The 24654-nt window shown below is 52.2% G+C and overlaps 1 protein-coding gene across 2 annotated transcripts in view; it reads left to right on the forward strand.

Moving 5' to 3' along the window:
- The first annotated feature begins 4134 nt into the window (after nt 1-4134).
- UNC5B (unc-5 netrin receptor B) overlaps nt 4135-24654 on the forward strand; it is a 56602-nt gene continuing 36082 nt past the window's right edge. For both annotated transcript variants that reach the window (XM_087764715.1, XM_087764717.1), the window contains exon 1: nt 4135-4263. In XM_087764715.1, the coding sequence (XP_087620841.1) occupies nt 4188-4263 (76 nt within the window). In that variant the 5' untranslated portion in view covers nt 4135-4187. The remainder of the gene's footprint in view (nt 4264-24654) is intronic.

Here is a 24654-nt window from a genome sequence, read left to right on the forward strand (position 1 = left end):
GGACAGGCTGGCTCCATCCAGGTGCCCACCAGCAACAACCTACCCAGTAAAATACACTGGTCCGCCTGTTTTGCAGGAACACCTGCCCTCTCCTCCTCCAGCCCTTTTCCTGCCCTAGCTCTCCCTGCATTATGGAGAGACGCAAATTCCCCGTCCTTTACAGGCAGTGGCTGGGACTTCTCCACGGCAGTAAACAGAATCCTTGCAGCAGGTCCGTCAGCAGAAATTTCTGCAGCCTTCTTCGGTGCACCCAAAGCACGCAGGCAAGGAAAATTGTCAGTAGCAGGGGAAAAAGAAAAAAAATCATTGCTAAACTCAGTGATTACTTCGTGCTGGGGCTCTCTTGGTAACAAGCAGCTCCCCAGAAAACTCCCTGTTTAAAAAAAGCAGGGAGATCTCAGCCCGGCTGGACTCCTGGAGGAGGGAAGCAGCTATTTGCGGAGCGAGAGGAGATGCAGCAGGGGCCGGCCGAGCCTCCTGCGGTGGCGGGACCGGCAGATTTCAGTGGCGGCTGCTTTCCCTGAACTGGAAACATGCAATTTTCCGTGTTTGGCCCCTGTTGCTGCGGGTGAGCCGGCGGGGAGCGGATGCCATGGTGTCTGGGCTGCAGCAACCCAGGGAAAACAAAACTCTGTACAGCCAGGGCTGTTCCTTGCCGGGAAAGCCCTTCCCAGCATCTCGACCCCACGTTATCTGTAGCTTTGGCACGTGCCCCCTCTTCTTCCCCTGTGTGCATGTCTTCAGATGCTCTCTTCTTACTAATGCTTAATTAGGTTTTAGGGACTGTTTGGCCTGATAGCATAGTTATGGATAATGCTATGCAAATTGTCTTGAAGACTTACAAGCCCTCAAATAAATAAGCACCTCCAGCTACCCCTGTGCTTAGCTGCCTGTGGCCCTTTCAGCTGACCACAGCTGCAAATAGCACATGGGGGCTATAAAGAAAATGGTCTTTAAAAAAAAAATTAAAATCATCCTTTCCCCCCCCCCAACAGAGAATTATTTATACCATAAGGATGTCTTGACTCCTCAGCACAGCCTTATCCCAGACAGCTGACATGTTTAGTGAAGAGCATGGTCACCATCGGAAAGAAAAAGGTGCTTTTAGAGGACGTTTCAGCCCACCTAAGGTCCACTCTGCCTCTGAAGTTTGGGTGGGAAAAGATACCCACCCCTCCTGTGACAATGTGATCAGAGCTGAAGGGCGCCATGACCTCAAAGTCTGAACAAGCGAGTCTTTGTCTCACCTCCTGATTATGCTTTGGGAGTTTCCTCTGTTTATTATTCATCTGATTGCAATCTTTTTTAACGCTTTAATGCACCCCCCCTCCCGGCTATGCTAGAGACCCGAATGCCCAACCCGAGACAGGCACCGGAGAGGTCGGAGGGTCCCTGCTCGGATGTCGTGTGTGTCACCGGTGGGATGTGGACTGCTGGTCCTCTTGAATTGCTGAGCGGGAGCAGTCCCTCCCTCTGCCCAGTGCAGAATGCCAAAAATCCGGCATCCCATCTGATGCTGGCCCCTCTCCTGAGCCATACACAAACTCCATGGTGTGGACCCTTTCCCAGGTGCCGTCTGCTTCCCCCCGGCTTCATCTGGCCCTATCATCTGCCGTCCCGCTGGGGCCGGGGACAAGGGCTGGGCCCTGCCAGTCCTGCTGCGGCTGGGCGGCTGAGTGCTGTGCAACTCGTCACACCTCCCGATCGGTGGCTGCTGGGAGTGGTCCCGCCACACTGGGGATTTGATTGACCTGTGCACACCAGACCATTAGAGAAAAACGAGGGGTAATATGTAAACACCTGGGAGGAAAAACAGCCCTTTGCCTTAATGATAGTTTGTCATGTCATATTTTTCTAAAATTGCAAAATAGTGGTAGGCTAACCATTAATTTGCATTGCTTTAATTCATATTTTGAATACCAGACAATGACTTAAATGCCACCCAATTTAACCCACACATTCTCACTCATTTCTACAAAAAAAAAAACGTACAAAAGGCGCACTCTGCTTCCAAAAGCAGGCGCTCTGAACGCCTGCCAGCTCCTCCGCTCATTAATACCAATACCTGCACTGGTACCAAGCTGTTCTTCAGAGCTCCTCAAAGTGCTTTACACAGTGGCCTGAGTGTTACTGGTGTTATTTAATAAAAGAATAAACACCCACCCAGGCACAGAGCCCTTTCTTGCACGAACGATCACTGAGGTCCAGTGCAAGTGCCCGGGCTTCGGAGCTGCATGTGGGGCCAGAGCCAAGTACTGATTACACATGGCATTACACTGCCATGAACTGCACATGAGCCCAACGTGTGGCCTGATCCGGCTGGAAAATAGTCTTTTTTGCTGGTTTATTTTCCCAGATGTCTCATCCCCAGCCCCTCTCCAGTGCTAGCACCGCCAGGTCTGCATCAGTCGCATCCCTCCCTTTGCTGCCCAGCCAGGCCCTTCTTTCATGGCTTCACCCCGTCGACAGCAACTGGAAATGAGATTTTTTTTTTTTTTTGCTCTTAAGCCTTCTCCGGCACGTCCTGCTGCTCTGTAAATACAGGCTGAAGTGCAGCCGAGTGTGGGATGCTGGAGGTAGCATGCAAGGCAGCTGTATTGCCGGCGATGCACGGGTGGCCCAAGCAGCGCGGCATGAGTTTTGGGGTCTGGCTGGGGTACCTGCGGGACTGGCCAAGGGGCAGCCTGGCTGGGAGGAGAGGGTGCTCTGCAAAGGTGGGAGAAGGCAACTGGGTAGCGGGGAGAACTCCTGACAGCTCTGAAAGGTTTCCAAAGGTGGATTTTCATTTTTGGGTGATGCCCAAAAGGCCTATCCCAAGTGCAAAGGCCACCCCTGGCACTCCTGCGTCCCCAGGTAGAATCCTGTGATCTACGTGTGACACCCCCATTCAACAGCAGAAGCTGTCCCCCAGCTTCTCCATCCCGTCCGCATTTGCCTTGCCCCTCTGAAGGCGACAACCCAGCTTGGGCCAAGGAGCAAACCCATGGCTGGAGCAGCACGTTGGGCCCGGAGCGAGCCAGCGCCAAACCCACAGCCCCGGTTCCACCGGGCTGGTGGCGAGGCACAGGCTGTAATTACTGCCTGCCTACCAGGGTTTCTTCGCCCCCACTGCCCTACCCCGGAGGAACTGAGCAGCTGCCAGCAATTAAAAGTAGTTAGCAGTTCCCATGCTATTTTAACCATTTATAGGCAGCAATGGCAGCCCATTATCCCTTGGTGGAAGGGAGCAGTTCTTGCTGTCACCCAGCACTTTGCAGCCCTCCTTGCACGGATACCACTGCATGAGAAGCAGCACTGCTCTGTTGTAATGCAACTTTGCTGAACTTGGGGTTGCTCCCTCTCCTGGGCACTGCTGAGCCCTTTTGCCCCCCTCCAGTGAGCGAGGAGGCAGGGTGAGCTTTCAAGCCAGCCTAAGGAGAGACGTAGCATTTGGAAAACTGCAGCCCCACGGCTCAGAGTTTGCAAAGTGTAAGTTTGCTTTCAATTCTTTGCTCGAAGGGAGGTGCACAGATACTGAGGATTAGTTGCAGGATACCTCCGCCAATGTGTGAATTTTATTTTTTTATTATTTTTGTGTGCGTTTGTGGGATTTTATGCTCCTGTGGGTACATTTTGCAGTCTGGGTTTCAATCCCCGTTCTTGGGGGAGGGTGTAATAGTCCATTATGTGATCTTATGGCACTCACACCGTTAGCAGCGTCGCTTCGCGCCTTAACGTATTTTTACCGGCGTGCTTCTCCCCGCGGCAAGGCTCCTCGCCGGGGCACGCCACGCCGGGGGCCGAGAGGACGGGCGGGCCCGCTGCCGGGGGCCGGCGGGGAGGCCGGGACCCGGGGCCGGGAGCGTTGCGGGGCTCCCCCTTGTGCCCGCACGCCCCCACTGCAGGGCAGGCTCCGCCGGTTGGTGTTTCACGCTGTTTTTCCCATCCCTGCCTCGCAGCCCCTCTCCTGCCTTTGGCTTTGTACCCCTCCTCCCTGCAGGGGATGGGGGCAGGTGATGATGATGGAGGGGAGGGGGGGGCTGAGGCCGGGAGCAGCTCATCGCAGGCGCGGGGAGGTGCCGCCCCCGCTCCGCCCCGCCGGGCCGCGCCCCGCTCCGCCCCGCTCGGCGCCGGGCAGCCCGGCAGTGTGGCGAGGCGGGCGGGCAGGCTGCGCCTCGCCGCTCCGCTCCGCTCCCGGCCCCGCCGCCATGCCGCCGCCCGGCCCCCGTCGCCCCGCCGCCCTCCTCATCCTCCTCCTTCTCCGCCGGGCGCTGGCCGCCGCAGGTAAGGGGGGGCAGAAGTTTTTCGGGGGGGGGGATTGCCTTCCCCCCAAAAAAAAGTTCACTGGGGTTTACCCCTTTTTTAGGGGCAGCTCGAAGGGGTTTTCAACCCTGGGGCATTTATTTCCTTTCTTTTTTTTTTTTTTTCTTTAATATAAAGGTTGAGGGGCGGGGGGAGCTGAGCCACCCTCGGGGCCGGGGGATGCTCCGGGGGATGCTCCGGGGGATGCTCCGGGGGATGCTCCGGGGGATGCGGGCTGGCAGCGCCGCTCCCCGCCCTGCCGTACCGCTGCCGCCTGCTTATATTTTTTTATATGTATTTTTTTTCTCTTGGGAAAAGCAAAACAAACCCAGCCCTGTTTGTAGTGTCGCCGGCTGTGATTCCCCAGCGAGTTAAATAAGTAATTATTCAGCCCGGATATTTTTTTTATCTGCGTTTTTATAAACCGAGCTGTTGACGGCCGGGCAGCTAAGTGGTCTTTTCCTATGGCTCTTCAAAGTTTCCTGTGCGCAACCCAATCTTGTGATTGAGATGCACTAAAATCCAGCCCTTCCGTTGGTAATCCCTGCCACAGACAATAAACAGAGGCACGTCTCTCCTGCTGCCCTCTCTCGTTAGGACTCCTGTGATCAAATTCAGCCTTTCCGCTATATTTCTCCCCCTCCCCGCAACTCATGAACATCCTCTGCATCTCAGGACTTTGTCCTTTGTCATCCTCCGGCGGCGGCAAAGCAAAGGTGCCGCTGTTTATCCTCTGGGTATAAAAAGATGTCCACGAGTGTAGAGCTCAGAAGTGGAGCCCTATAAAGTTTGATGGCTTTTAGAGGTTGGAAGAGACCATAACCGTAACCGTCGCGGCCCCGGTGATGAGCAAGGTCGTCATCCCGGTGGGAACTTGGGAGGAGAGCCCGTCACTCGCTTCCCGCAGCTTCTGGCGAGGGTTTGAGTACGTGTAGTGAAGCTGTGATTGGTCTTGTTAGTAGTTAAAAGCGTTTCCTGACGAGCTGATTTTCTAAGAAAATGAACCAAGCCTTCTTTTCTGAAGCGTAATTAAGGTGACAAGGAATTTTGGGGAGGGAGTTTAATTAGATTAATATTTTTCCCACCTCCGCCACACAAAGATCTAGTGTGTTTTGGCAAATGGAAAACAGAAACGGCACTATTGACTTATTCAGTGGCCTGGACGTTGCTGCAGCAGCATCCTCCAGCCAGAAGAAACTCTCCCTTTGCTGGAAAGGGAGAGTTTTGAGAGCTGGCAACCGGTGTCCCGCTCGGCCGGGAGCAGCACGGTGTGTGCTGAAGGGTCCTGTGCTGTGGGAGCAAGCAGCGAGGGGCCCGGCAGCTCGGCATGGTGTGGGATGCTGTGGATGGCAGGGGGCTGGGAAGGCTGGATTAGCCAGGCTACTGTGGGTAAGGGTTTAGCTGTGGCCAAGCAGCCTGGAGCTGCTGGGGATACTGGGGAGGGGGGGATGTCGGCTGGGTCGGTGGTGCAGGACCCCCGTGCCTGGCTCTGTCCCGTGCAGTGCTCTTTATTTTTGCATGCACCAAGTTCATGCAGGGTTTGAAATAAAACTGGGCAGGAGGGAGGGAATGAAGAAGGAAAAAACAAGTTAAACCTGACCAAGCTGGATCAGTTTGAGTCTGGGGAGCCTTTTCAAAGGCACACTGTTAACCTGGCGTATGTAAACGTGTATAAAGTTTTTTAGCTGTAGAGCTATAATTAGTGTTTCTCCAGGAGTGTTGTGTAGAGATTGCATGTGATGATGCAGAGGAGGGAGTGGAGATGGGTGCTTAGCCCCAGTGATAATCCACACCCTTCCTCATCTTTGCCTGGTTTTAAGGAGGGCGGGAGAGACATCACCCAGAAAATAATTTTCTCTTTTAATAAGGGGGAATGTCCATATTGTTTGTGTTAGGTTTTGGATTGGGGTTTGACACCCAGAAGCAGTCGGCCCACTCATCCTCAGGGCTGCTGCTGTGCTCCCCTCTGCTGCTGGGGGAACTCCAGCTCCCACCCATGTCCCTCCCTCCTGGTCCTAGGGCTTTGCCTGCCGGGCTCCTTGCCGTGCTTCCTTCTGCTTGTGTGTGCTAGGAAAACAACTTGGTGCGAGGATTTTGAGCTTGCTTGAGGGCCTTTCCCCACGAGGCTGGCTGCACAGAGGTCGCAGAAGGGCTGTCGAAATCCAGAGGGTGATGCTGGAGGGGGGCTTAGCTGACAAGGGTGGTTGCAGACAGCGTGACACTGCCATCCTGGTGAAGGACTGTCTTTCCATCCCTCTGCTGTACCACCATCCTGGGGAGGGAGGGAGGGAGAGGGGGGGATATCGGCACTGCTCTCCCCCACCGGCATGGGTCATGGGCTCCTGTGCATTGGTGGCAGGAGGCTGCCTGCTTGCTGCTGTCATTGCGAGCAGGTGGCCGGGGGAGAGATGCTCCAAGACCTGTTGCTCATCGGCAAAGCCTGCCCTTGCAGGAGGTGGAGGCTTGTGAAAGGTTCTGCTCTGGCTTTTTCCTCTCCTTCTCCTTTAGCTTCTTGGTTGTGGAGCCCTTTCTGTCTTGGAAGCGGGTGGTCTCTCTGCATGGTAGTGGCAGAATGAAATAATGAAACAACAAAAAAAGGAGAGAAATGGAAAAATGCTACTTTAAAGGAGGCAGAATCTCTTGGAAATGGTAGTTGGGGGGTAGGGAAGAAATCCAGATTGCATTTTCTCTGTTTAGAAATCAAAAGTGTACCACTGCTGACCCAGTAAGCAGCTTGGAGAGTCCAGCTGTGTCCTTTATCTCCTCTCCCGTATAAGGTCCCATGGGTCCTTTTGGTGCTGTGCACACTGGCTCCCTTTCTGTCCCTGTCCTAGCCATACAGGAATAAAAAAAAAAAATCTGTATTTTGGGACAGTTAAGCCAAGATGATGCAAGGAGCTCGGTTTTGCTTCCATTTCTAGCAGCAGCAGCACTTTCAAGTCCTCAGCCCTGTGGCTTTCTCTGTCCCAGCCTGTTTGGGGCCAGTGGGATCAGCCTGCCAGCCCTGTAGGTTATTGGAAGAGTCTATGAGCTGGGCTTTGCTCAGCAAAAGCCAGGGTCGCAGGCCGAAGCCGGGGAGGCGGCAGGAAGCGCTGGGCTGCGAGGTGAGGACGGAAGGGGCTGTATGGAGTCTGCGAGGAGTTCATTACAGCAGATGTTGGTGCCATAAAGCCACAGGTTCCTGCTGTTTCCTATTCACTTATATCCTCCCGGCTTTAGTGATGCTAATGCGAGTGAAAACATTTGCTGGAGCGAGGCGGGGGGGCATAAATCACCAGCCCATTCCCTCTGCCCCCTCCTGCCATCCCACCCGCGTGTCTCGCCTTGGGAAGCGGGGAGATTAATACGGGGGCAAGGGATGCCTGAGCTGCTCGCTGGCTGCCGTCAGCCTTGCCATGGCATTTTAAGGCCCACTGCCTCCGATTTTGCTTTTCCTTAATAGACAAAGCTGTAATTTGCTGTAATCAGTTATATTGTGCAAGACACCCCTGCTCGTGAGTCAGAGCGCGGTGGCACAGCCCTGGCCCTTTGGATGCTGGGGCGGGTGGGGATGTCTGTGTCTGGTGGCATGAAGACTCATTCATCCTGGGGTGAAGGGAGCTCAGGTGATCCTTCCCTGGCTTTGCCAGAGCTCAGGACCTAAAGGAAATACTGTGTGAGATGCTTTCCCCCCAAACCAGAGCCTTTGTGGTGCCCCAGGAGTGGTGAACTGGTAGGTTTTGTGTGATGTGACTCCTCACATCAGGCTGGGGCACTGGAAAAAATCCTGTATGACCTGCAGTGGGGTTGCACTAGGGCTGGGAAATGCAGAGCTTGGACTAGGGAGAGGCAGAAAGCCCTGTAAAGCTGCTCTGATGTCTGGTTTCACACCCACCCTCCGAGGGACCTCTCTTGGTGGGAGCCTGGAGGCCCCTAGCTGAATACAGCACCCTCCCTAACACTCCCTAAATCCTCCCTTGCTGTCTTGCTGTCCCCGCAGCCCTGCAGGCTTGGCTGACGCTTGAATTTTTACTGTCAAGGCAGTTTTGGAGTGTGGGTTTCCTTTTAGCTTCACGCTGGGGTTCCAGCCACGGAGGGTAATGTTGTTCTTGAGGGTCCCAGCCGGGTTTTGGTTTAAATCAGTTTTGGTCCCGTTGGGGAGCAAGCAAAGCACTAAAACCGGGCGCTACGTGCATGGGGGAGGCTGGGGAGCCAGAAGGCAAGCAAAGCATCCCGACTGCATGGAGTATTATTCTTGAAGCCTCCTGGTTTTTCGGAGGTCTGACTCACGGTGCAGGAATGCGCTGGGCTGGCAGCCCCGGACCTGCTCCTTGGTGGAGGGGAAGAGCTGCCGTCTCCTCCTCCCAAGCCTGTTCCCCATCCCCTCTCCTCCCAAACCGCTGGGCTGGGCTGGTAGCAGCCACATGATTGCTGAGCTTGGATTTTTAGGGGATTTTTTTTTTTCTCCTTTCCCTTTGCTTTTTCACGTCGGGGCTGCTTTTTTGATGGGGCTGGGGCAGCTCAGTGTGTCGTAGCAAGGCACCTCTGGGTTGCGTTGGCTGCTTGGAGGCGAGGGAAAGGCAGAGCGAGCCCTGAGATCAAACGTGAGCCAGGCTGGGAAAGGCTGGGCAAAGCCACACTCGAAAACGAGGGAAGGGAAGGGAAGCAGGAATTATTTAGCACGGGGCTTGCTGCAGCGTGTCCTGCATGCTGCCTTTAATCTCCTGTGAGTCCCTCCCCGCTGCAGCCTGGCATGGCCCTGCTCAGGTCTCCTCTGCTCCCCGCTGCCTTTGGTGGCTTCTCCCAGACCTGCTGGCTCAGCTCAGTCCTGAGCCCTGGGGTGGCTGTGGAGCCACCTGGGGCACGTGCATGGGCGATGGCAGGCGTGGCGGTGGCACAGGAGTCCCAAAATTGGGCTGTGACCATGAGACAAGGCTTTCTTCTGGAGCTGGATTTGTGCAGGCAAAATATTTATCGGGAGGCACATCCCATTGCCTGCCACACAGGGCTTGGTCTGGGTGGATGGAGCTGGCATAATCCCTCAGGATCTGAAAAGCAAATATTTTGAGCCAGTTTTTTTCCCCTTTAAGTTAAAGGCAGTGATGTATTTTTTTTTAATTTACCCTGGGAGATGGAGGACACAAGTTGAGACACTTAAAGAGTAATATACCTGGTTATACAAGGAGCAAACTGAGAAGACCTCTAGCCTCAAACTCTGACGCTTTTCTCTGCTTGCATTTGGGGTCTGGGCTGTCCCTTTCCCTGGGGGAGTGAGTCCCTTCAGGTAGGGAAGAAGACCTATGTAGATTTGTAGAGCATCTTTGTGGATCTTCTTCTCCACCTCCATCCCTTTGACCCACAAGTCTGATCAGCAGCAGTCCATAATAGATGTATATACACACATATAGCATAGCTGCCCTTGCTTCGCTCCTCTATTTATTCCTGTAAGAGCCAGGAGGAGGAAAAGGGCTTGTTTGCGCCACGAGCAATGCCTTCCCTGCCTGAATACCTGGGCTGCAAGCATGGGCTGTCCTTCTAATCGGTACAAAACCCTCATTGAGCCGGACACAAAAGTCAGATCCCGGCATCTCTCGTGCTTCCAGGGGGGTCCCACCAGTATGGTTTCCATAAAGGTCCCATGAGTAACCTTTGCTGCCCCTTGGCTCCCCACCATCACAAGCCTGCACTGAGTGTGAAAGCTGAGGGATTGTTTCCCTTTGAAAGAGTGTGGAAAATCTCATTTTGAGATGTTTAATGCATATTAGATCCATCTGCCTTTCGAGTGGAGGCCACCGCAGGAGGAGAGGCAAGGACCTCTGAGTGCAGATGCCTGGCGCCCAGGCAGGCTTTGGGGCTCTGTGGGAGTGATGCTGTGGGCAGCATCCTCGACCAGAGGATCCGTGCAGGTGGACAGCATGGGATTCTAGAAAGAGAGGGAGGAAAAAACCCCACAAAACTTCCTTAGAGGTGGAGAAATACTCTTGGTATTGATGTCACTACATGCAGGTGCAGGATTGTTTTGGATGCTTTGGCTTGCCCTAGGGATGGATTCAGCACACCTTGATATATTGAACCAAGTGGCACTCAGGCACAGGTAAAATGTGCGCAAGAGGGTTTGAGTGCAGGATGGTGTGTGGGGAGTGCTCCTGTAAAGCATGGTGATGCTTCTCCCCACCGGGCTTCTCTCCCCGTTGAAGTTGCATGGAGATAGATGTGGTGGCTGTTGAACGATACAAGCCCATCAAGGGGGAGGCTCCTACTGGACAGGGAGGTGAGACAGCAGCTGAGATAAGAGCAAGCTTTTCTCCACCCTGACTTTGTCCTGCTATTGCTTTGTGAGTCTTCCCTTTGGCGGAGCAATTCTTCTGCCTGGGAGCTGCCACCAGCCTGGAAATTATCCCCAATTGCCCCTTTCTCGCCACACTCCCTCCTTGGTTGGCAGCATTTAAATGCCTCTACATGTCCTCCTCCATGACTTTAAATGAGGAGCAGTATGGGCTGTCCACCTCTGGGCAGGCTCCTCAGCGTACCTGCATCTCCTGGGGTGGTGGCAGGCTGGAGGGACAAGATGTTGTAAAAACAAACCCAGGCTTCCTGGCTGGGTGGCTTGCAGAGGTCGGAGGCTATTAAAAAGGAGGTGTTGCATTCTATAGTGTGGGAGTTTTCCTTAGGCGGGAGGTTAGAGAGCCCAGAAACTCCTCAGGACATATTTAAATGGGAGAAGGGACATGCCTGGGATGCAGGGTTGCTGTCTCCTCCTGTCTGAGGTTGCTGTCAGTGGGTGTCCTCAGTGCTTTCTAGGCTGTGAGATTTTGGGCTTATTCACTACCAGTGACACACATGGGCATATCCACCCAGGAGTGGCTGAAGGCACCAAGAAGGTCCTCAGCAGAAGACCTTGCTTCATTGACTGTCCAGTTTTCCTGTGGACTCTCCTGATGTTCTGGGAAGCTGTAGTTCTTCCTTCGGATGATGGTGACCGCTAACTGGAGGACCGAGAGCAATCGGGACGAAGGAGTGAGGCTTTGAAGGGTTTTGTAGAGGTGGATGAATGGCGCTTCCTTCCACTGGGGTGATCAGCTCTGCCTCTCTGCCATCTTGAGGGGGTCTCATCCCTGCCTTGCATGCTCTGGAGGCTGATCCCTGCGTGCCTGTTATCCCCCATGGAGACCTCACCATCCTACGCCATCACCTGGCTGCTTTATTGGCTCTATCTGTTTGGGTTGGCTTGAAGAACAGAAGGAGGGTGTTTTCCAGCAGCCAGAAAGTTGTTGCTATTTAAAACAACCAAAAAAAAAATGTGGTCTGCTGCTTGCTTTTCATCCATGTAGCCAAAAGGAGCCAAGGGAGCCTCCCCACCCTCACCTGGAGGGGCATCTCTGAAGGCTTTGCAGGCCCTGCAAGTGAAGCTAGTAATTAGTGCTGGTCATGAGGGTGGATCTTGCAATGTGGCCATGCTGTCTGCTGTGGTCTGGCCTGGGGCCATCACCTCGTTTCGGATGGCCGCTGCCCAGGTGTGGGATCCCAGCAGCCTCCCTCCACCCCTGCTTATCCCAAACAGGCTGGGGATGCTGCTCGGGGTGCGGGTACCCTTGCCTCCCTGCCTGGCGCGGCTGTTCCTACAGTTGCTGGATGGTGCTATGGTGTTCCTGCACTGGAATATTATTTTGAAGGTTTTAATTTTCCTCCTAGACAGATGTGAAACGTAGAGACGTGCTTAAAATGAAAGCATGGCTCCCAAGTCCAATTACACAGCAATTAAAAGCAATCAGTGGTCTAGGTTGCTGCATTGGAGACTAGGCTCATTGAAGGGCTTTCTCTTCCAGCCTACCTTCGAGAAGCTTAAATGTCCTGTCCCTTCTGCTTTCTGGGACCTGACTGGAGGACGTCTTCCTAGAGCGGGTCAAGTATTGCTGAAAATCTGCATTAGGCTGGAAGCAAGCTTTTTCCTGTGCTCAGGAGCTCCCCACTGGGGCTGTGGCATCCCTCCATGGCTCTGTAGTGTCTCCTCCGCGTTACACCGTCTATCTGCTTTGGGGACAAGCGCTTGGTGACACAGTGTCGCTGCTGGGTGCACACCTGGCTCTGTCAGCATCGCTGGGGCTGTGGGCTAATGCTTTGGGCTGGAAGGAAGAAGAGGTGGCAATTTGGGCTCCCCTACCATCTCCACCCATGCATTTCCACCTGGGTCTGCGGTTCTTCTCGTCTTCCCCTGGTCTTTAGGAGGAGATGCCTGGCTGGTTGTGGAAGTACATTTTCCTGGAGGACTTGTGATGCCTGCTGTGCGTCATTTTTGGCTGCTTTTCTGCAGTTAGAGTCCTGCAAATGCCTCCTTCGCTGCTCCAGTGTTGGCACTAAAGGGATTTGTTTCAGGAGAGGCGATTTGGCTGCACGGCTATGCAGCATGGAGATGCTTGGGTGACCGGGGTCCAGAGTGTGATGAAGCTGGGGTGCGGGCTGCCAAGGGCTATAAAACTTTTATTTTATCCTCTGCAGTCCCTCTTTTTTTCATGTATGTCTATGCTAAATGAATTGCTACTGGTGAATGACTAGTCTGTGCTTGGGTGAAGCAAACAAGGCTGGGAGGTGTGGCTGGGGAGGTTTTGCACATTAAAATCCCATGGTGCCATAGCCCAGGGATCCCAGCTTTGCATTGAAGGAGTTGCAGCCGCACAGTTAATCCCTATCCTGGGTTGTGGCTACTTCGGCTGCCCTGTTTTTTATATATACAAAACATATTTTTTTTATTTTTATATATATATTAAAACCAAGGTGTTGAGGCACATATTTCAGACTCTAAAATTTATACACCAAGATAAAAACGTTGGCTCTGCCCAAAGCTGGAAAAGCAAGATCCAAAAGCTGGAAAGGGGGTTGGGTTTTGTTTGGGCTGAACAGTGACTAACAAGAGTTGAGTTTTTAAAACAAATGCTTGGGATAAACTGGTTATGCAAACCGGGGCAAATTGGGCAGGTTCCTTTGTAGTTTGCAACAAAACTCCGGGAGTCTGGGGCGTGTTGGGGCTGGTCCTGCTGGGGATGGAAAAACCCACGTGCTGGCTTTGCAGACGGGGTCTCAGCTGATTGGGAAGGATCCCGGGGGATATGTGGTAGGGAAAGCCACAGGTTACTGTGGGGCCTCATCTGTCCAGCTAAAAGCTTGAGTAATGCCAATCCTAAAAACACAACAGGTCAAAAATAGATGATTTTTAAGTGTGGTTTTATAATACCTGCTAAGAAGAATTCATTGCTGACCTTGGCTCCAAGGCTTGCTGGTCCTGTGCTGCTGAAAATATATAAATTCAGAGGATCTTTGGGTTTTTTGCTGCGGCATTCATTGGCCGCAGCCGGGAGGATGGTGTGGGGTACGCAGGCGCGCCAGTAATGCTCGGTATGCTTTGCAAAGGCAGTCGGGCTCACAGACCGCAAGGCTTCTGGTTTCTATCACAGCCTGCGCTGTTTTGGCCAGGGGCATCCATCCATCCATCTATCCCACAGCCCTCCCAGGCTCCGTGAGCCTTCTCTCAAGTGTGGTGCTTTAAGGACACTAGACAAAAGAAGCGTGTGTGAAGGCCCTCGTGAATTTTTAACTTCATCCCACAATGTGGGCTGGGGGAAGGCAATGCCTTGCTTGTCGGTAAGGCAAAGTAATGCTCTGTAAAAATCCCTCTCGCTGTTTCCTGCTGGATCAGTCCTCTGGGCTGAACAACAACCGGCTTAGGCTGCCGTCGCCTCTTTGCAGGGAAAAGCCCATCTGCTGGACGAAGCAGAAAACTAGATGAAGACTGCCTAACAGGAAAAGAAGGATGATTTTTGCACATGGGGAGGGGGAAAAGAGGAGGAGAAGTTGCTGCTTAACCCCGTCGGTGGCCGGTGCCTGCCCTTCAAGCGTCCTCTGACCACCAGCACCATGCAGTGCCTTGGCATCACTGTACCCTGTTTGCTGTCCCCGCATCCTAAGGGCTTGCTGCCGTTTCTGTCTTCTCCTGCTAGTGGAGAGGGAAGAGGTTGGAGGCTTGAGCAGGATGGCTTTTTGGTGGTCCCTGGCCGGCTGGGGAAGGCAAAGCTCTGCTTGCAGAGTGGGTATTTGTTGTGCATGCGCTTGCTGCCTCCCCCTTTCCATTTCCATATCCCAATGACATACTGGCTCTGTTTTCATTAGTATTTATGGACTGGCTATAAGGGGATGCAGCAGATCCAGCCGGGCTATTAATGACCCCTGCAAGAAATAGCAAAGCCCACTTAGCGGTCTCGGCCGAGGGGTTTTACTGCAGCCTCTCCCGGTCTGCCTGTGCCCGTCTCCTTCCCTTAGAGAATGACGTGGAGGACTGCCGGCACGATTTCTTGCTTAAAGAGAAGGGCTTGGATTTATGTGCCTATGGGAGGCGGGGGGAAAGAGAGTGTGTGCGAGTCTATGGAAAGTATAGGGGGGAGAATGCAAACCATATGTTTCTGCGAGGGTCAAGTTGCAGAGCTAGAACCAGCAGGGAAGTAAAAGAAGCTGGTGTCCTGCAGTTTGGCTGTGCTTTGCATCCTGGTAGGTTTTGGGGGGGTATCCAGTGTGGCCTACCAAAAGATGATTTTTAACAAATAAACCCACCCTAAAAGATGATTTGGGTCCCTGCCTGGCACTGTGCGGTGGCACTGTGCGGTGTCACTGCTGCCTCGTGTATTTAGGGCTGGGGTCCAGGACTGTTTCTGAGCCCATGGGGCTCCTCTAAATAAATGGCGGGGATGCTGGGAGGAAGCTTCTCCAGGTTGCCCTGAGTTCATGGCATTTGCAAGTTTGATAGGAAGTCAAGGGAAAAAACTTTTTGCAGAGAAGGCAGTGCCTGCAGCTCCCTGGAAAAGCAAGGTTGGTGTTGTGCCATGCACCATGGCTGTCCTTGTATTCTCCTTCTAACTAGAGAGAGGGGAGTCAGATGAAAAGATCCGTTTTCCCTTCTTGGAGTGGAAAAAATCATGTGCAGGCAGCCCAGAGAGTTGTATAGACTTCAGCCCTAAGCGATGCGAGCTGGATTGAAGTGCTTTTAAAAAGAAATCCGAAAATAGGGGGAGCAGCAAGGTCCCAAGGCAAACTTTTTTAGCTGGGAGACATCCTTTGTTTCCAAAACTAAAGGCACGGAGACAATATCTGATTCCCTGACTGGCTCTACGGAGCTGTTTGCAACCTGTCAGCTTGGTAACCATCTGCTCACAGCCCGTGGGGACCATGCTATATATGGGACGCGGGAGGAGAGAGGCATTGCCATGCCCTCTGGGAGCAGCCGTGGGCTCCAGCCCCTCTGCAGAATGGACCACGGGGCACAGCGTTTCCTTGGCCCATGCACCAAGAGGAGCTCCTGTGCCTAAGACACCAAAAATCCTAATGGATTTATCTTTTGGCTGTCTGGCTTATTTAGGGGGGGAGGGGTTGGTTTGTTTGGAGGAGATTTCTTTTTTTAAGTTTGGTTTCCTAAAAAAAAACATATCCAGATTTTTTTTTTTTGCAGTCATGCTGTTTGTGTGTCTGCAGTCCTCCCCCTCTTTGACTCGGAAGTAATGTCTTGTAATTAAGCGCCTGCCTGATTAGGAAATTAGAGATAAAGTTTTTATCTAGGCGAGCTGGTCGGCCAGTGAGAGGGATCTATTAATATCCCACTGAAAAAAAACCCAACAGCATAACACTTGCCATCTACTATCAGGGAACACAAACACCACATGGGCGTGAGTATTTTGAGTAGCAGATCTATAGGAAAGCAGGTTTTGTTCTTCTGCTTATGGGACTGCATAGTCTGAGCTGAGATGGGGTACTTGAAAATACATGAAGGACTGAGAAAAATCTGGGAAAAGCCTTAGGCAAGGTGAGAGAAGCTGAAGGATGCCTTCAGGTCATAGCAAAAGACACTTGTTGACTGATGACCTGTAATTGTTGCAGAAGGAAATGGTCCTTCACTAATGATGGTTGAGTGGCTGAAGGGGAAGCAGGAGGAGAGCATCCCACACCAGGGTCAGCTGGGAAGAGATGGGGAGGGAAGGGTGGGCTTTCTTGTAGCCTACACATATGCTTTGGAAGAGGCTCTGCGGTGAGATTGCTAGGTGTGTTGGATGTGGCAGAGTTTCTCAGGGCTTGCTCTGCCAGCATGTGTAAAGAAAAAAAAAAGTTAAAAAGATATTTATGTAAACTGCAGGGTCTAAAGGCTGGAGGAGTTTGGATTATTGTAGACCTTTGGGTCAAGCGTATTCTGCAACTTTGGCTTTTCACATTTTTGGGGAGCAGCTCTCTGAAAACAGAGCATCAAGAGGAATGATGGGGGGGAAAAGAACATCTTCCTGTTGGCATGGTACCAGCCGCTTCTGCAGGTTCTGAGGGTCTCTGTGGGGTTTGGTCTGGCTGGCATTTTTCCCTAGATAAGTGCCATAATAAACCTCCTGGCTCATCCCAACTGAGCTGCCCAGGAGATGCTTTAAGCCATGAGGCGCTGAGCCTGGGGAAGGGCTGCTCCGGGATCGGGTCACTTGAGTGGTGAAATGAGTCCTTGTTCTATTGCAGAGTTCCCTGGGTTTTAAACCATGTTATTTGCAGAGATGGTCTCTTAATGCAGTGCAGAAGAAGGCTTGAGAAACTATGAAGGGGTTCTCAAGAAGGTGGTGAAAATGAGAACCTGGAATTGGGAAAGCAAAAGTGTGTTTTCTTCCAGGACCAGGATGTTTATTCCAGATAAAACACAGATGCAGAAAGATGGCATCCCTTTTAATTAAAACAAAAAAACCCAAACAAACAAAAAAAAAACCCAAAACCCAACCTCTATTTTGAAGCTGCTGAGAATGTGACTGCCCCTTCTGATGTTTCACAGCTGAGATCATTTCTGGCTGAGTTAATCCACTCTGGAGGTTTTAGTCTCAGTCTGTCTGCATGGGTGAGCTCAGAATCTGAACTTTTACAGGGAGGGGGGGGAAAAAATCTCAATAATTCTGGACCAAAAAAAGTAAAATAAAGCTATGAAGAAGTATCAGTGAAGAGAAGACTTTCAGGTTTTTGGGTGAATCGTGATCTGGAGCTGCTCTGCTGTAACTGTAACTTTGCACAAACAGAACTGAAACAAGGAATGCAGAGTGTTTGCTAAAAGAACATTAGGAAAAGCTGGGAGGAATTGCTCTTCTTTTCAGAAGGAGGTATTAGGCATTATTTTTGGAGTAATTAAATTTCATGAGTGCTTATTTAGATTGAAATTTCAATCATTCACTGTGTTATAGACTTTTGGAGAAGATATTAAGTCCGAGTCAAGCAGGCTGCCTCTGGGAGCAACTGAGACTCAGAGCAGGCTTTGATTTCAGCAGTGTATTGGTGTAATAGTATTGTTTATAAGCTTCTCTTGCCACATGAAAGCAATGTTGCATTATCCTGGTTGGTCCTAAAAGCAGCAAACCAGCCAGAAGAGGCCTGATTACAGAGCAGCAGCTCTTTCTTCCCATCACTACAAAAGAATAGACAATAGAAACCAGGATCCAGTTTTAGCTCCAGTAATGCAGTGCCCTCCTTCTGGTGGTCATGTCACATGCTGCCTGAGTAATTCCCATCCTTGTTCTGCTTGGAAAACCAGCCTCGGAGGGAGGGAGCAATGGCTTTGGCTGGGTGATGCTGGGATCAGGCGCCCTGCTGTGGGTGCAGGCTGGTGGAGATGGTGCTGCGGGTGGACCTTGGATGCCGTGGAGCTGCAGGTTTGAGGAAGGTGGTGGGCTTCAGTGTTTCTGGGGATGGCAGTGCTGCGGAGCTGGTGGGTTGTTGGCTGGGGGGTCATCACCCCTAGAAATGGGGAGCAGTTTGGCTGGAGCCTGGGGTTTGCTTGCTGAGCTTGAGGCGTTGGAATTGGAGCTTGCAAAAGCAGCTCTCTGGTCACTGCTTGCTTGTGCCATAAGCTTGTCATCCATGCACGGGGGGTACTAAGGCATGGCAAATGTGGATTTTAATTTTTTTTCCTTCCAGAAGAATAACTAACTCAACCTGTGGATAGCTGCGGGACATGGGGGGCAGCCGGGAGCTGCACAGCCTCCCTTTTAGATGTGGTTCCTGCAGGCCGGGTTACCATATAGCTGCATTGTGTGCCGCTCCTCGCCTTTCTAAGGTGGTTTGGAAATAGGACAGGGTTTTGTTTCCAGCTTCTTATGCGTCGCTTGGCTTCCCCAGCTTGGGGCAATCCTCATGGGATTTAAGAGGTGAATGGAGAGCAGGCAATTGCTAAGGAGAAGGTGGACCCCTCTGAGGTTGTGCTGTGAACTCCATGATTGTACAAGGCGTGGAAAAAACTCTGGCAGAGTTATTTCTTAAAAAGCAGCTACAAAACACAGGGATGGGATGGGAAATCCAGCTCTTTGGGATGGGAAACCAGTGCAGAGAGAAAGCCGCAGTGGCTCTTTGTGCCTGGGACAAAGAGTTGGTTTGGAGTTACAGGGAAGAAAAGGAACGGGGTTGGGGGGGAAGGTGTTGTAAGATGGGTATTGGGATGGGGACATAGCAAGGGCCAGGCAAATGGGGCCGTAATGATAAAGCACATTGTTGGGGATGATTGAGGATGCTGGCCTGGGGGGAGGAATCTTTCATCAGCCTTATAGTAGTATGCGTGCTGATTTTTCCACTTCTCTGCAGCTTTAAACACACAGAAGACAAACTTTCCCTGGATGTCTTGGTGGCAGGAGATGGATGCACAGCATCAGCATCCTCCTCCGTATCCCCTGAGAGTGTGTGCCAGTGATGCTGCCTGTCCCACAGAGGAGCCCCAGACCTGCTGCCACCCCTCAGCCTTTGGCCTGTTTTTTTTTCTTAACCTTATTTCCCCTGCTCATTCAGATTGCAGTTAGGAATACCTTTTATGCGCTGAAGACTTATGGTTCAGCCTGAATATGTTATCAGTACGGTGTCTGATAAGTTTTCTGCCTTGAAGCCCTGGGGAAGTGCCTGTTCAGGGTCGCTGCAATAGATTTTCCTCCTCTTTCCCAGCTGCCTAAGAATAGTGTGATTTTTACTTACTCCTTAACTGAATGGAATTACTTTCATCACTGGAAAGAAAAATGCACATCCTAGCCAGCGTTGTCCATAAAGTCTTGTGATGCCTCTCCCCACTTTCATAAATTCATAAATGGCTGGCAGGACGTGCTGTTAGGGAGGAATAAATCTCTGATTATTTGGATGAGCTTGGACCATATGAAGAACATGGCAGGGGAAGGATGAAGGGTTTTTCTCGATGGACTGTGGAGCTGGTGGCCTGATCTTGGATGTGGAGATGATTGAGGATGGTGTAAAGGGGGAGCAGTGGAGGCATCAGGACATTGGATTTAGCAAGAAGAGATGCTGAAGCATCCCTTGAACAGGCTTGCGATGGGGCTTGGCACTGACCATCCTCTGACAGCTGTGAGAAGCGCAGTGCCCAGAAGAGAAGGGTTTTTCCCCAAGCTGGCATCTTGCCACTCCCCTTCCTAGCCTGCTCCTGGGTCTCGCTGGTGGGATGTGGTTGCAGTGCTGGGATTGAGGAGAGCCTCCCCAGGACCTGCTGCATGTGGGGTGTGGGTCGGTAGGTCATTTGCTCAGTGATAAATGAATGTCTCGACCGCCCATTGGGATGTGCCTGGGTGGCTGGAGGTATTTGTGGTTTAAAATGGCATCGAAGTGTGGGCATTTGGGGCAGCTTTGCCCAGGCAAAGTGAGGATGCGGCACTTCTGAAGCAAGCCCTGCCCAAAACCATGACACTCAAGAGCTAGAACATACATGGTGGGGGATTGTGCCACCCTCCTGTCCCTACAGGGAGGATGATACAGGGGTCCGCACTGCAGTTTGGTAGGCTGGAGGAGGTACCGTGTGGTGTTGGATGCAGAGTATCTATGGAAGCAGCCTTGGGTGCATTAAAGAGCCTGCAGCTCCCCTTTCAACCTGTAATAGCCAGAGCTGAGAGAGTCAATCCATATCTATTTAAAGCACTTCAATAAAAAAAGATACTAAATAAAATCACAGCAGCCCTGTACTCTCTCCCTGCTTCTAGGAATTTCTCTTTCCCCCATCTTAAAGCAAAGGTGGGGAAAGGATGGGGACTATCAGGAGTCTCTTAGTCTGGGTGGATGACTTACACCCTGCAACAGTGGTCTGGAGCCTGATGATAACTTGTGCCATTACCTGTGCCTCTAGCAAGCAGCAGCCCTGTCTCATGGGCATCTGCAGGGTGATGGCAGTGAGTGGGCCGGGATGCGCCGAGCTCCTTTCATCACCCCAAATGATGACAGTGGAGAGGGGACACACATTTTCTTACGGATGTTTTATTAAAGGCAGTTTCCCTGCTTTCCCCAGTGCAGCGGAGGAGTTCCGATGGTGTGTGCGCTTGCTTTTTTCTGTGGCAGGGAGGTGACAAGTGGGAAGCTGTCTTTGCAAGCCCTCTGTAATGCTAATGGGAGCTGCAGGTTGGCGCTCCCCGGAGTTTCCCCCCCCCCCCCCCCCCCCACCTTCCCAAAGACTAACCAGGGAACACTTGTTGAAGGATAAAATTAAAAAGCTTGTGGTGGTTTATTTTGAGGATAGTGTGTTTGCTTTCACATCATGCTGGAGGGAATTGCTCTGCTACTGTCAGCAAATAAATAAAATAAGAGCTTTGTTTTAAATTAGACTTTCTTCTGGTAGCTAATTAGGCGAGCTGATACCTGCAGTTGCATTACCTAGGCACCAACTGTACCATGCATATTTGAGGCATATGGCTGGTGTCGACAGCTTCTAAACTTTATTAGCCCCTTATTATTATTTTTTAAAATATCCTTTTAATTGGATGCAAATTCCTTGGGGCTCTGATGGCATTAAGGGAGTCCTTCTTGGGTGGATGCTCATGAAACCCCTGGCAGCGATGAAGCTGAGGGTTGCAGACACTGGCTGGGACTGGGCTGTCTGTGGCAGCCGTGTACCTACGGCACCACACAGCGAGTACAAATTCACGGCAGGTGCTGGCGTGATGCTTTCCAGCCACTGAGGGGAAAGGTCTGGGGTTCCTAATTGCGAAAATAACCCCTTGAAGCTGTTTGGGTGTTAGCGCATCCAGCCCTCGTACCAGGAGGGAGCTGAGGAAGCGCCGGGCAGGAGCCATGGCTCCTGTCCTGCCTGGCAGCAGGCAGGAGGAAAGCCAGGAGCTTGGCTTTTGCCTGCTCTCCTTCTCTCGCGCTATTATTAGGCTGCTTGAAGTTCCTGTCAGTCCTGTTGGTAATGGAGATCAGCCCCCGCGCAGCTCTGGCACAGTGTCTGAGCAGAGCCCGTCGCCCTCCTCACCGGGGAGGAAGGCTCTGGGGGGCCAGTCTTCCTCTCCCTCCCACCCTAAAGGCTGCTTCTGTCTCAGAGGGTCCACAAGCCAAGCCCTGAAGGTCTTGGGCTTTTTTTGGGATGGCTCGCAGCCCTCACCCTGCATCTTTATGGGTGGGAGGGGAGGGAGAGCTGCCTGCAAGCCAGGGTGGGGAAATGGCTCTCCCAGGCTGTCATCTCATGTCCCCCAGGCCTATGCCCAGGGCTTTTCCCAGCGGGATCAGCCTGGCCCTGGCTCCTTGCTCGGCTTTTTTTGGAGCCGGCCTACCCAGGAGTTGACTTTATGGGGAAATTAAGCAGAGCAATTATCCCCGGGATAATTACACGGCCCTTGTGCAAGGCAGTGGGTGCTTCCGACCCCTCCGGCCACCCCGGGAGCGAGTGCTGGAAATGTGGCTCCGTGCGAACAGCCCAGGCTGTGGTCACCTACCCCGGTGGGGTCCCTGCCTTCCTCCCCTTCCCCAATTCTGCTAATTGTGTGCAGGGGGCATGGCGAGGGGGGTTTCTTCCCCTCATCCCCTCCTGGAGCTGTTGCAGGGGCTGCCCCCATCCCACATTCCTCTTCTGGAGGAGATAAGGATCCTGTCTGGCGCCAGGGTTTCAAATGTGCTCCCTGATTATCAGCAGGCGCTGGGGCAGAGCCCCAGGCAGCAGATAAAGAGGGAAGGGGAGCAGAGGAGAGGGGGCTGCTGCCAGCCCTGCCCTGCTGTTCCCTCTGCTCTGCACCCTGCAGCCCCCTGGACCCCGATTAACACCACCACTGCACTTAGGAAACTTAACCCTGCTTGAAAGGTTGTTTTTTTTGTTGTTTTTGTTTTGGTTTTTTTTTGGCATGCTCTTGTGGCCTTGTGGCTGCTGCAGAGGAGTTGCAGACAGGGCTTGCGTGGGGATGGAGAGGGATAAGGGGACAAAGGAGAAGATGGCCTGAGCTTGGCAGCTTGGTTCATTGCCCCCCCTCTTTGCTCAGCAACAAATTGCCTCCCAGCACAGCGCTTTGCCTCCTGTCTGTGGCCATGTGAGGTTTTGGCACAAGGATGCTGCTACCGTGCATGCAGTGGTGCTCTCCTCCCCTGGAAGGGGGGACGTGCATGTCCAGCATCACATGCAATGGTGCAGCAAGCACTGTGTTCAATGGGACATTGCCACGTTGCACACTTCCCCCACCAGCCCCTTGCGTTGCATGCCTTGGCCTCGCACGTCCCCCACCAACTCCTCAAGCTGGGCTTGGCCAAGGTGCTTTCTGAGTTTTATGAGCTATAGGGCAGGGTCTTTATCAGTGGGGTGAGCCTGCAACTGGACAAAAGCTCTTATCATGCTTGTGTCCCGGCTGTGGCATCTCTGTAGGCAATTAAACCCCATGTGTCTCTTCTCTGCCAAGGAATCTGGAGGCAAAGGAAGAGGCTTATCTTCCTGCTGGTGGCTGGAATGCTCTTGCAGCCCAAAGGCATTTCTCTGCTGTGCTAATGCTGATATCTGGGGGAAAAAAAATGGGGAGTTTTGCCCTCTTTTCACGATTAAGCTTATAAATAACAGTGCAGCATCCCAGGGAGGGGTGGTGGGTTTTGGTTTTTTTTTTTTTCCTTAACTTTTTTTCTTTCTCCAAGTGCAACTCCGGGCTGATATCCCAGGAATGTGATCTCTCAGGCTCATAAAGCCTAGCTTCTGGCCTCTTCCTTTCTCCTCCTTCCTTCCCAGGCATTAAAGAGCCAGGCCTTGGAGATGAACTGGTGGGATCTTGCATCCACTGGGATGCTTCACAACATATGGGGCCTCTGGTTTCCGGTGTGATCTCTCCGAAGCTTCCTGCATTAATATTTGATGCTCTTCCTTGGGGTGAACATTAAAAAGAAATGACCACCACCACCAAAAAAAAAAAAAAGAAAAAAAAGGTGCTTTTTGTTTTTAGTGGGGAGAGAGAAAGAAGGAGGGGGAAAAAGCTGAAATGCAATCGTTTTTTATGGCTTCCTGGAACGGCTTGGATGTGGGTTGGACGGCAGCAGGTCAGGAGCAGAAGGAGCAGATAGCCCCATGATCGTCTGCCTACTTGCATCTTTCCCTTTTAGGTCATAAATATAAAACCACTACTTGAAAAACAGAAAGCTCATTAAGCTGTCAGCAGGCTCCCTCTTGGAAAGTCGTAAAAGTGTCTCTTAACAGTGGCTTTTGTTCCTGTCTCAGCTGGGGCGTAGGCACTGGGTCCTCTATGGAGCGGGAGGGTGGTCACTGCCCATAGAGGCACCAGGAGCCGGTGGGTGGATCCTGACTCTACTAACGAGGGGAGTAATATCCCTCCACCACAAACTTGAGTCTCCCCGTCCATTCTTGACCTGTGCCTTGGTCTGCCATGTGGACCTTGGGGTATCACCTCTAGGTATGATGGTGCTCCAATGGAGCTGAAGTGGAGCACAAACTCCGCACAAGCTCTGTCTGCTGGTGTGTTGGTGCAGAATCAGGGTCATCGCTATCGGCCAGGGCCTGTGGAGCATTGGTTTCTCTTATAAAGCCTCTGGTAGGGTGATAAAACATATTAAATTTGAAATTAAATTAACTCTTCTGATAATGGTGAGCTAGAGTCTTGGAAGTAGGGTGAAGAGGAGAGGACGGTGGAGCATCGCGGCCAAACCCTCTCCCAGCACGGTTGGGTTTTGGTCGTGTTGGCAATGACAAGTGGTGGCCCTCGTTGACTGTCCTGCGGTGAGGGCAGGTGCCGCAGGCAAGGGCACAGACTCCTGCCTCTGTACCACCTCATTTGATTTTATTGCAAACAGCTCCGCTCAGGTCCTTGCAACTTGCTGAGGCGGGTGTTAGAGATGATTCAAATAAACAGCCCAGCAAGCAGCAGAGAGGAGGAGGAGGAGGTGGTGGTGAAGAGCGTACTGTTGCCTTCTCCTGGGAGATGGTCTACAAAGGAGCAGCCAGGAGGGGTGCTTGACATAAACACAGGTTGTTTGGGGATGTCTGTTGTTCTGGTGGGGGTTTTCCACTGATTCTGGCTGCATAATAACTAGACAAAACAACCTTGGAGATCCTTCCCATACCCTGGTGAAGAGGTTGGATGTGGGGATGCAGAGGGAGGAGATCTGAAGCAG

The sequence above is a fragment of the Nipponia nippon genome, unplaced genomic scaffold (genome assembly GCF_047370975.1).
Source record: "Nipponia nippon isolate SJK-2023a ecotype South Korea unplaced genomic scaffold, ASM4737097v1 scaffold_3, whole genome shotgun sequence".
Lineage (NCBI taxonomy): Eukaryota > Metazoa > Chordata > Aves > Pelecaniformes > Threskiornithidae > Nipponia > Nipponia nippon.